The sequence below is a fragment of the Triticum dicoccoides genome, chromosome 7B (genome assembly GCF_002162155.2).
Source record: "Triticum dicoccoides isolate Atlit2015 ecotype Zavitan chromosome 7B, WEW_v2.0, whole genome shotgun sequence".
In the NCBI taxonomy this organism is placed as follows: domain Eukaryota; kingdom Viridiplantae; phylum Streptophyta; class Magnoliopsida; order Poales; family Poaceae; genus Triticum; species Triticum dicoccoides.
Genome location: NC_041393.1, coordinates 101,133,881 through 101,145,473, shown reverse-complemented (window position 1 = coordinate 101,145,473; position 11,593 = coordinate 101,133,881). Strand labels below are relative to the sequence as shown.

The 11,593-nt window shown below is 42.8% G+C and overlaps 2 protein-coding genes across 2 annotated transcripts; one reads left to right on the top strand and one right to left on the bottom strand.

The window, feature by feature from the left end:
* Positions 1-3,579: 3,579 nt before the first annotated feature.
* On the bottom strand, positions 3,580-4,918 carry LOC119341243 (SNW/SKI-interacting protein A-like). The gene is made up of 2 exons (XM_037613113.1): positions 3,956-4,918; positions 3,580-3,825 (listed from the first exon to the last, which is right to left on the bottom strand). The coding sequence occupies exons 1-2, from the start codon at positions 4,898-4,900 to the stop codon at positions 3,757-3,759; spliced, it is 1,014 nt and encodes a 337-aa protein (XP_037469010.1). The 5' UTR covers positions 4,901-4,918; the 3' UTR covers positions 3,580-3,756.
* Positions 4,919-8,853: 3,935 nt separating this feature from the next.
* LOC119338273 (protein CURVATURE THYLAKOID 1A, chloroplastic-like) lies at positions 8,854-10,706 on the top strand. Its single transcript, XM_037610567.1, has 5 exons — positions 8,854-9,039; positions 9,149-9,270; positions 10,002-10,106; positions 10,189-10,260; positions 10,348-10,706. The coding sequence occupies exons 1-5, from the start codon at positions 8,895-8,897 to the stop codon at positions 10,417-10,419; spliced, it is 516 nt and encodes a 171-aa protein (XP_037466464.1). The 5' UTR covers positions 8,854-8,894; the 3' UTR covers positions 10,420-10,706.
* Positions 10,707-11,593: the final 887 nt, after the last annotated feature.

The window sequence follows — 11,593 nt, the reverse complement described above, 5'->3', positions numbered from 1 at the left end:
TGAGAAGGGGCACTTCCAAAAAAAAGGTGTCCAGAGCTTTCTAAATTCCTTAACCACAGCTGGCAAAAATACTCGTTTGGCTAGCCTCGCCTCTGGAGGCGATCATTGCACCATATCATGTTCTTGAGTAGCAGCCAGACAAAAACCTTGAGACGAGGAGTTGCCCATGTCTACTAGAACAGTTTTTTGAAGTTTGCCATGATCAGCCCATGAAACTGACTTTTGTATGAGGAGCTTGTGGAGAAAATTCCCGAGGCCTCATGGCTCCATTTTATTGTGTCCGGGAGATGGTCGTTTAGCTGTATGTCTTTTTCAAGTAAGCCATCTTTACAATCTGATTATCTCAGGCTAGAGAGGTTGGGTGTTGTCGTGGGCTAGACCGGCGTTCCAAGTTCCATCTGCAAGAGCTGCTTTCAATGTTCCGTTCTTCCTTCTGTAATGCTTGAACAACTCCAGATATTCCATCTTCCAGGTGCCAGTCCCAGTCCAGGAGCAGTTCCATAAGGTGGCCATTTCTCCGTTACCCAAATAATTCACCTAAAGTTTTGATAGTATTAGTTGCTTCGCTTCTTGGCCATAGTTGGTCTTTGCGCCAATGTTGCAATGGGTCATCTTGTATATATAATGTTGCTTGAGTTAGATGATCAATTCAGTGTTCTTAAGATAAAACACTTTGTGCATTCTTGGATTTCCACGCGTGCGATGGCGAATATTGCCTATGTGGTGTTGGTCAATTCACCACACGTGCAAACTAAGACTGACAAGGGATGTACAGGACCTCCGGTGAATGACTTAAATAGTTTTAGGACTCAAATATGCAGTTTTATAGATTTAGAATTTAATTAGACACACTTCCGATAGTTTTAGGACTTACGATGCATTTTACTCTTTCGAATATGTGCGATCTGAAAATTGCATGTTATTTTCTACCAATCAAAAACAATTGGACTCATATCTTTCGCATTTCCAACTAGATGCTTGCAAGCATCAAGAACTAAATTGTTTGCCTTCACTTGTTGAGTTGACTGTTCGACTAGTTGTACGTAACAAATGGATAGTAGGTCAAATTAGATGGTCATAATACCATTGTCAACTGTAACCATCGAGCCATCTTTTTTAGCCAGCAATACTTCTTCAAAAGTAGGAGATAACTTTCTTGGACATTACTTTTGTCAATATTGACGAGATGGTGGGCCAAATTTGAACTAAAAAAATTGTTTTATTTCAAAGAATATACTATTTTGTAAAACATGTCCAACAAAGTTGCTTAAGGACAAGAGGATATTCATAATAGTTTCATCCAATTTCATTCATAGAAATTTATCCTTAGGGCCCTTTATGTATGGGTTCTTTAAACATCAAAATATTGCCGGGTCTCCTAACGAGAGGATAGACCATTCTTAATGTAGTGATTTTCTCCCAAATGTGGTGGTTTTTTAAATAACTTTTTTCCTTGAAACATATTTTGCATCTCAATGAAGCTTGGACATTTTTTTGATAGAGGTCTACACTTATATCCAAAATAAGAGGGGAAACAAAATTGTTAGGCTTTCTTTGGTTCATATGATAGGATTATTACAGGAATAGAAAACTTGTAGGAAATAAGATGACATATATCTCAAATTCTATGAGTATGATTAGGAAAAGAGATGTCATTTGGTTCATCATAGGAATTTTTTTCATTGAGTCTAGGCTATACCTGGCCATCTGCCGGGTCAGGCCGGGCCTACCAATGCCCGATGCAAAAAATCCAGGCCCGAGCCCGGCCCATCATGCTAAAAGCATTGGGCCTCAGGCCGGGCCTCTTCGTTAACGCACGAATACGACGGGTCCAGGCCTGGCCCGGCCCAACCGTCGGGCTTAAAATAGAGGCCCGAGCCCGACCCGTGGACAAGGTCAGGCCAGGCCAGGTCGAGCTTTTTCGGGCCGGGTTGGGCCGACCGAGCCGGGCTGCCCATGGCCAGGTCTAGTCTAGGCTCATGTTTATTTTCCTTTGAAATATGGAGGATAGGAACCAATCCTATATAAGAATAGGAATTCATTCCTATGAACCAAAGGGCTTTGAAAGTTTTCTACAAGAGTCCTATCCTATATAATTTCTTTGAAATTCCTCCAAACCAAACATGGCCTTAGTGCGGGCGATTAGCGAAAATTAATGTTGACACTACAAATCAAGGGGTAATCCACTATGATTGTGTTTGATAGAATAACTTGATAAAGTAGTACTACCTCCCGTCCAAAAATAAGTATCGCAGGGAGTACGCAAGGAGAATATCACGGGTGGAACAATAATTCAAAAAATTGCAGAGTTTGTAATCCATTGATGCAGTAGTCCCTGATTTCTACAGTATATATTGTCGGGAGCAGGGGCAAGCCGGGCTGACACTAAAATCCTTTGATGACCATAGAACTATGACACTATTTGATAGTTTCATGTCTGGCCCGAGGGTGGCCTAGAGCCTAGCCGGTCATGGCTCCGCCACTGCTGGAGTACTGAGTTCATGCGCGTGTGGACGAACTGCTTTTCGTCCACCCGACACTCCTACATTGTGGATGGCAACTGCAGTTACGCGAATGTGGCAACTAGGTAAACACACGTGACAACTATGATTCTTTGCTAGACGGCAAGTGCAATTGCGCGTGCATGGGAACGAGATAAATACACATGACAACTGTGATTAACAATACATGGCAACTATGGTTGGATCACACGTGTCAACTAGGTAAACACACACGGCAACTACTGTTTGACCATATGTGACAAGTAGTTACTCACACACGGCAACTACGATTTGATTACATGCGGCAACTATCATAAATTAGACCATGACAACTATAGTTAACTAAAACAGATAGAGTTGTCATGCTTTTATGACTACACTTGCCATCCCGGATAACCACATCTGCCTAGCTGCGCCAGGACGTGTGGACATTTTTGTTTCGTGCCACACGAGCGGGGTGGAGATGAGTAGTACTTGTTGGACGTGTGGCACGAAGTAGCCGCGCCCACACGTGTGGCCAATTCTAATGTCCGCCCACACACAGCTCGTGTGGGCTGCCTTCTGCTCACACCACACATAATGTATGGGCGCATGTCAAATATACCACACGTGTGGTGGATATCGGCGTCTTTTTTCTACCTACCAAAATACAAGTTTGCTATTCTCAAACGATTGAGAAATAGCTACAGCTCAATGGATGCTATAGCACGAAACGTGGTGAGTGTCTTACTTAGCTTGTGAGTGTCTTACTTAGCTTGTTTTGTACCCACAAAATCAGGAATATATGCACTTGCCGGTACCGCTCCCAAATTATCACTAACGTCAATATATTTTGGATTGCGCTGGATTTTGCTGTTCCCGCAAAACAATTGGGTTATCTTGGCAAAGGAACAAAAGTACCTTGTAAAAGATCCGTGGGGAAGATGGAGCCTGATCAAAGCAATGACAATGTTTTTGAGACTGCTCTGAACCTACAGAAGTTTATCTGATACTCCCTCCGTTCCAAAATATTTGTCTTTCTAGAGATTTCAACAAGTGACTACATACGAAGAAAAATGAGTGAATCTACACTCTAAAATATGTCTACATACCTCCGTATATTGTAGTTTATTTGAAATGTCTAGAAAGACAATTATTTAGGAACGTAGGGAGTACATATGAAACACGAACCCAAACTGAAACAATAACAATCTAGCATAAATTAGATGAATCACCGACATTACCAGCAACACATGCGGGTCGAATCCTGATCATACTATGAGATGTGTAGCATCGATCCTAGCAGTTCGTCCAGATTGAAATCATCCATGCCTAGACAGGCAAACTGAAGCATATGGAAACATGAAACTGAATTTCAGCAAAAGAGAGGCATATACGTTTCAATAACAGTAACAAAAACCATGAGATCAATTTCTTGGTGGTAAGGAAGATCAGTGCTCCTTCCCCTTCTTCACCTGAGACATAAACTGGTCGAGGCCGAAGGGGTCGCCGCCCTTCTCCGGCTCGTCATGCCCGACCGGCCTCTCCCTCTTGACACCAGCCCTGATCTTCGGTGCTCCGCCGGAGAGACCCTTGTCTGGTTTGGACCTGCCCGTCTTGGCAAGCCGCTGCCTGTCGGCATTGCCGTGCATGTCAGAGCCGCCTTGCTTTGCTTTGGGCTGCAGGCCGCGCGGCTCCTCCCGGACAGGGGCCGCCGGAGAAGATTCAGCGTCGGCTCTGTTCGTGGCGCGCGCCACCTTGGCGAGCCGTCGCAGCTGCTTCTCCCGCCGCTCCTTCTCCTTCATCTGCAGCTCCTGCTGCATCTTCTTCCGCATCAAGACGGCCTCCCTGGCCTTCTTCTCCGCGACGTACAGCGCCTCCGCGAGCATGGCGAAGTTGCTCGCTATCTGATCGCCCCGCGTCCCCCGGCCATCCGACGTCGCCAACTGCCGCTTGTCGAGCGGGATCGAGTACCCCTTGGGGTTCTTCCAGTCGGAGACGCACGGCGGGATCTTCCAGTCGGCTTGGTCCCTCTGCGAGGGCGCCCGAGGCGGCGAACTCCGTACCGGCACCGGCGGCGGCCGGGACGGCCGGGGCAGCCGTCTGAACTTTATCATGGGCGGATCCAACGGGTCGGTTGAGATCTCCGATAACCTGATGATCCTCTCCGCCGCGCCCGAGTTGGACGCCGTGGACTCCGGCGCTGGAACGTACCTGATGAAGGCCGGCCGGACACGCTTGTGCGGTTGGATGTCCGCGCCGGGCCGCTCGGTGGCGAGGCGGGCGAAAAGGGCCTTTTCCAAGGCGGCTTTCGTCCTTGCGGTCACAGCCTCATAGTCCACTTCGTAGTCGTCGTCGTCGGAGATCATTGGCACATCGTCGCCGGGGCGGGAGGACGCGATCTTCGATGCGGATTCCATGGCGAATCTTAGGGCTTTGGGAGATTGGGATTACCGGACGTTTAGATACACGGATATATATATAGATCGAGGATCAAAGAGTCGGTTCGGTTCGGCTCCGTTACAAAAACGCCAATCTACGAGGCCTGGACAGTTTCGGCCTACTCTATCTAAACCCAAGTTCAACTCGGACGGCAAGCCCAAGTCCGCGGTCCGTTATTAGAGTTATTATAAAAACATATATTTCCTAGTAGAAAAACAAAAATCAGCAGCGCTGCTGCAGACAGTACTCCCTATACGCCGCTCCGTGCGGCAAATTACCTCCCCTCCGCACAAGACACGCCCGACTTTAGCAGTCCGTACTGTAGCAACTGCCTTAAAATTTTGAACACATGTTTTTGAAAAACAAACAATTTTTTAATTTTCTAAATACATTCACAAATTTTGAACTTCATTGAAAAAGCAAACAACATTGGATTTCTCAATTTCATTTTAAAAATGTAACAAATTTTTAATTCATTTTTTAAATGAACATTAATGTTTCTTGAAAACTGTGAACAGTTTTTTAAATTCAAATCCAATTTGAAAACCAGAAAATTTTCTGAAAAATCTCGGAATATTTCTTGAAATACTGAATTTATTTTTTGGAATTCACCAAACATTTTTGAAAAAAATGATATGTTTCCTAAAAAGGAAAGACAACAAATGAAAAAAAATACTTACCAGAACCTTCTAGAAGGTCCCCAAAACCAGTAAAAGCCTGGAGGAAACTTCTGGATCATTCGTAAAACCAGAGCGTACGCTGCTAAAATAGGCTGGCGTGCGAAGCCCGGGCAATATGACGCTAAATGCGTCAAATAAGGTTTACTGGTGCAGACAACCCGCCCTGCCGTTTTTAATCCCCACGTAGGTCCAGGAATTTGGGAACATATCTGGTGCAATGTTGAATTTGATGCTAGCAGTGCAGCCGATCTCCATATCTCACTTTCTAAATATTGAAGTATGACGCCTATATACTGTAGTATAAAATTTTAGATTCAGATTCGAAATACATAGGTTTTTTTTAGGGGTGAAATACATAGGTACGATTGACAAAAGACAAATCATGTTATGAATAGCTAATGCAAGCTGGGCCTTGAATTCAGCACATTTTCTATATAATATTGAATTTCTCCTTTTTGTTTTCTAAAGCTATATTTTCAAATTGGATTTCACATTTTGTGGTATCACAGATTCTGGTTGCTAGTACAACATACTTTTGTTTGGATTTTATGAAATTTATAAATAGGTTTTAATTAACTACGTGCGCAGGTAGCGCAAGATGGCCGGGTGCACTTGATATTTCCCCAGGAATACGAGTGCGGATATGCGTTGCTTGGTGCGACATAAAGCGTACGCATGCCTCCAGGTTCGCTACTAATGGGACGGCCCAAGGAGCATCTAGGTTAGGTGGTTTTTCCCTCTGTTATTCTATATTTTCTATGTTGTTTTGTTTATCTTTTCCAATACATATATTCAGCAAAATAAATAAGATTGCAAAATTCAAGAAGCATGAATTTCAAAAATGTTAGCGCGGTGTAAATTTTTTTATCATAATTTCAAAGAAAATGCTGATAAAATTTGTAATGTTTTCGAGAAAAAATAAATTCACGGGTTTAAAAAAATGTAAGTGACATTATAGATAATTGCTAATCATGTATTTATAAAATGTTAAATGGATATAAAAAAGTTCCTCAACTATAAAAAAATGTGGAACGTGTATGAAAAAGAATGTAGAAATCAAACCTATATTTAAAAAGTTACTAAACATATATTAAAAAATGTTCCTGGTGTATGTATGAAAAAAAGTAGATATCAAAACATATAATAAAAAAAATGTAATCATGTATTTAAAAATTGAGATATGTATGGAAAATATTGACACGAAAAAATATATTTTCTGAATGCTAACAATGTATTTCAAATTTTCAAACATGTATAAATATATTCCTGATGTATACAAAAAATGTACCTTTTATATGAAAAATTATATGTGTTGAAAAAATATAAATTAAAAATAATAAAAATCAGGTAAAGAAAAAAATGAAAATCAGAAAGAAAACACTCAGATAAAAAATAACATAAAAACCTGATGAAAACCAAAGAAAATGGATGAAAATTAAATAAAACACGGTAAAGGACAAGAAAGTAAAAACAAATTAATACAGAAGAAAGTTGGTGAGAAATTTAAAGAAAACACATAGAAAAGGAACAAAAACAAAAAAAACCAACGAAAATCGAAGTAGATCGATAGAAGACAACAAAGAAAGAAAATAGTAAAATCTGAACCGGTCCAACTAGTGTACAATAGAAGAAGAGAAGAAAAATAAACTGAGCGAGCGACCACAGCGATTGTGCAAGCTAAAACCCACTAATGGACCAGCGTAGTAGAACAGCAACCGCCACCGATGAAGAGTAACGTAGATCGAAAGGATCCAACCTGAAGACACATGAACAAAGACGAACTACGACCCGATCTGAGCAAATCCACCAAGGACAGATCTGCCGGAGACACACCTCCACACGCCCACAAACAGTGTTAGACACACCATCAGGACGGAGGCTAGGTGGGAGAGCATTATTCCATCTTCAGGGAGTTGCATCGTCTCGTCTTCCCGAGTAGGACACAAACCCTAAGAAAAAAATAAAGAAACAACTGAAAACAGAGACCTCCGCCCGCAAGGGCTGAGATCCACCGCGTCGCCATGGCCCTAAGGCCAACAGAGACGAAGCGGACCAGCGGCGGTGCTCGCGGGTGGCAAGAAAACCCTAGACTTTTTTGGGGAGGAGACTTGTTTATCTAAGGTAGAAGGTGACTGACGCAATAAAAAATTTCAGGTGTCAGAAAATAGCAAAATCATAAAAGTTTAGGTGTTTGTTTGGACTTGTGCAAAAACCCAAACAAAAAGTGTCATAGCCATCACATGAGCATGCTATAGACTGTTGAGATACATTCCAAATATGGTTAAGAAGCACCAAATACACAGGGTGATAGCCGTCACAAGGACATGCTGTGGACAGCTGAGAGGCATTCCAAAAATGATGGCAGCACATATGTATGCTTAACAAAAAAAGAGTGAATTCCACTTTTTACCCCATATTTATACATTTGTGACACTAATTACCCTTTCGAGTGAAAATTCGTCTAGAATACCCCTTTTAAAATCTTTGGACCCTCGTTTTTTGATGCGTGTCCATCAGGTAAGGTGTGAGGTGACGCCCTGTATCCAAAAACATGTGGACGGCCACAAGGAGTGGAACAGATAGACAAGAGAAGCTTGGACAAGATCGCCAATGATGCCCTCCGATCCTTACAGTTTTTTTTACGAATCAATGATGCAACATGCCGATCCTATCGACCATAAACAAACAAAATGTAAAACTGGGATAAAACCGTGTTAAAAGTCTCCAAAATCTGACATTTCGATAAAAGTTCCACTAAATAGGGTAATATGTGTCACAAATGTACAACTACAAGGTAAAAAATGGAATTCACTCATAAAAAAAACATGTTTGCATAAGTAAGCCCAAACAAATACAGTAGGATCGTAGCTGTGACAAGCACATGCTCCGGACACCAGGTGTGCTGCAATTCATGGTTGGTAGAGAGGCATCTCAAAAAGAACGGTCAGTAGTAGAAACGCACAGGTATACATAAATAAACCGCGACAAAAGTTGGCATGGCTACACTCCAAACGCAGTAGAAACGCACAGGCATACATAAGCTGTCACACGGGCATGCTACGGTCAGTTCAAGAAAACTCCAAGGATAGTAGAAACACACATACATACTCACAAACAAAGCCAAGCAAACTCTTCTAAAAAAACAAAAAAGGCCAGACGAACTCTCTCAGAAAACAATTAAGAAAAGCCAAACAAAGCAGTGGGAACGCGGGTGTATATATAGAGCGCCGCGAAAGCATCACCCTCACAGCCTCGGCAGACGCTCGAACTGCGACGGAACAAAGCTGACGCAATGGCGGCCTTGCTCTGCATCAGCACCCCGGCCGCCGTCGCCCTTCCCCGCCTCCCGCGCCGACGCGCACCCCTGTGCGATGTCGCGCTCACCGCTCCGGTGCCTGCCGGTCTCTCCCTCCGCCGCCGCGGCCTCCCAACTACTGGTCTCGCTCGGGAACACAACAAGACGCTCTCACGCTCATCGGTTTTACCGCCCGAACGGATGAAAGCCTAACCGGAGGATTCTTTTGTTGTTGCGGTGTGTTTTTACAGGGCTACGCTGCTCCGGCACGGAGGTGGGGGTTACGGAGGCAATAAGGATGGCTGCGGCCGCGCCGTTCGGGCACAACTTGGTGGCGGTGGACATCGCCGGTGACGAGGTGGCTGCCAACAAGGTGACTTTCCTGCTTTGCGCGTGACTTGTTTGTTGTATTGCGTCAAAGGTACTTTTGTGGCTATGTTTAGACGGAGCGTGGGGGAGTTGTTGTGGATCTTGGTGTGGAGTTATACAAAAGGAAATACATAATAGCTAGTAGTACATGCCAGTCACCTCGCTTTTGAATTTGGGTCAATCGATTTCGCTAGAAGGGAGAAACAGTCGGAGGGGAAGAAGAAGCTTGCTGGTAGGCTACCCCATCATCTATCTTAGGGTGAGGGTGGGGGAGGCAGCACGGTGGTGACGGCGGAGGAAGAAGAACACGAGCGATCTGTTATAGGAAGAAGACATAATCCGGACTATTCCTTTTTGATCCAACGCTTGAGATTGATCCTGCCAAAATCGACTGTTCCAAAAGAAATTTTCAGTCGACGGGCTCCTACCCATTCCCAAAGAAATATTACAATCTGACTTTGATTATTATTATTATTATTATGTACTCCTAGAATTGAGCTAGTACGGTTGTGAACATGTTTAGAAGGATGAATTTGTGGGCCCTAAATTTTGCAAGGCAATAAAACAGTTTAACCTAACTGAAGCTTTTATAGTTTATAGTTTTCAGTAGAAACATGAATTTGTGCATCCCGCTAGGCTGTATATCATTTGCAGAAACAAATTAATATGGTTTGTTATACAATATTTCTTTGCACATGTGGTTGATTCTTCTAATTGTTTGTTGAAATGCTCCAGTTGGGCTTGAAGGAGATGGCCACATATGTCATATATGGCACCGGTGCTTTCTTTGCCGGATGGGTTTTGTCCGCTGTTGTTTCAGCAATTGACTCCATCCCCTTGGTCAGTAGTCATTAGATCTCTGGATGAATGTAAAATTCTTCTGCCATCATAGATCTTTAACTGATTGTGATCCTGCCCTCAGCTCCCAAGAATACTGGAGATGGTGGGCCTCGGATACACGGTTTGGTTCAGCTCACGGTATCTTCTTTTCAAGGTATGTATCTATTTGCTTCATAAGTACTTTCTTTTGGTGCGCACTCTACTATGTTCAACCTCTTCACCACTTATTTACCACTTGCAGGACAACAGAGAGGAATTGTTTGCCAAAGCTTATGATCTCAAAATGAGAATTGTTGGATCCGGTGATGCATGATGTGTTCACATATGGTTGGACGGCTGAGTGTAATAACTTCTCTCTCGTTTTGGGAGAAATACTAAGTTGTGTGTTTCAAACATATGTTACTGAGTTTGTGATGTAGTGTCTGTTATGTTTGAACTATTCGGAGAAAAATGTATGTCGTGCTTTCTAGAGAAAATGTTGTGTATGTGATAACTGGAATAAGCAAGTAAGACCCATGTAGGACATGGCTAGGACAAATAATCCCAACATTGCCCCTTTTATGCAGAGCAAACATGAAAGCTTATGGGAGGTTGGTGTGATATGGTGTCTATGGTTTATCCAACCCAAAAGTAGTCTATGGTGTGTATGGTTTATCCAACCCAGAGGTAATCCTAGCCTATTTTAGGAATTAGGCCTAAGGATGTAAATGGGTAAGCGAAGAAGCCCGCATATAACTAAATCTAAATACATTGTATACTAATTTAACCTTGATGACACCGAAATTTTTGCTAATCCTGACAAAGACAAGCTCTGGGCCCTGTGCCACATCCTCGATGCCTTAGTCGGGGCGACTAACCTTAGAACAAACCCACTCAAGATGGAGGTCTTCCCCTTTTGTCATGACCACGTTGACACACTATTTGTTTTTCCAGCTAGATTGACTTCCTTCCTGGCAAATATCTTAGTCTCCCCCTCCGCTTCCGGTGTCTTCGTCGGGTGGACTTACAACCGACCGCTCATCTATAAGTTCAGAGCCTCATTACTTCTATGAACTAGAGAATACCACGCATGTTGCAACGGAATTGAGTATATAGTTTCTAAATATTGTGTAGAAATATTAATTCAAACATTACGATTTAAACTATGTGAAAGATTTCTACATAAGCAAAAAAACTTAGCATAAAAATTGTGCATGTCACAATTAAATGCAGTGTGATTTAAAATCCACTTAGAATGCACTAACACACATTGCATGGTAGAGGATTCTCATGTGTAGAATCAGACGGGCACTAGTGGGTCAAGCTAGTAAATCCAACGGCTAGAACAATTTTGATGTTGTGAAAGCACGCATGTTGAGATAATTAGAAGTAGTAGGGATCACTCTCTTTGGTACAATATAGGATTCTCCTATCTAAATGGCGAAGAAGTTTTCATATTTCCACCTTTTCTTATTAGAGGGGCGACCGATTGTTGATCTATCAAACGG

Excerpts from the sequence above, each read along its gene's own strand:
- LOC119341243 (XM_037613113.1), bottom strand. The coding sequence starts at position 4,900 with ATGGAATCCGCATCGAAGATCGCGTCCTCCCGCCCCGGCGACGATGTG. Across the intron at positions 3,826-3,955 it reads TCGACCAGTTTATGTCTCAG|TTTGCCTGTCTAGGCATGGA; the intron begins GTGAAGAAGGGG and ends CATATGCTTCAG.
- LOC119338273 (XM_037610567.1), top strand. The coding sequence starts at position 8,895 with ATGGCGGCCTTGCTCTGCATCAGCACCCCGGCCGCCGTCGCCCTTCCC. Across the intron at positions 9,271-10,001 it reads ACGAGGTGGCTGCCAACAAG|TTGGGCTTGAAGGAGATGGC; the intron begins GTGACTTTCCTG and ends GAAATGCTCCAG. Across the intron at positions 10,107-10,188 it reads CAATTGACTCCATCCCCTTG|CTCCCAAGAATACTGGAGAT; the intron begins GTCAGTAGTCAT and ends TCCTGCCCTCAG.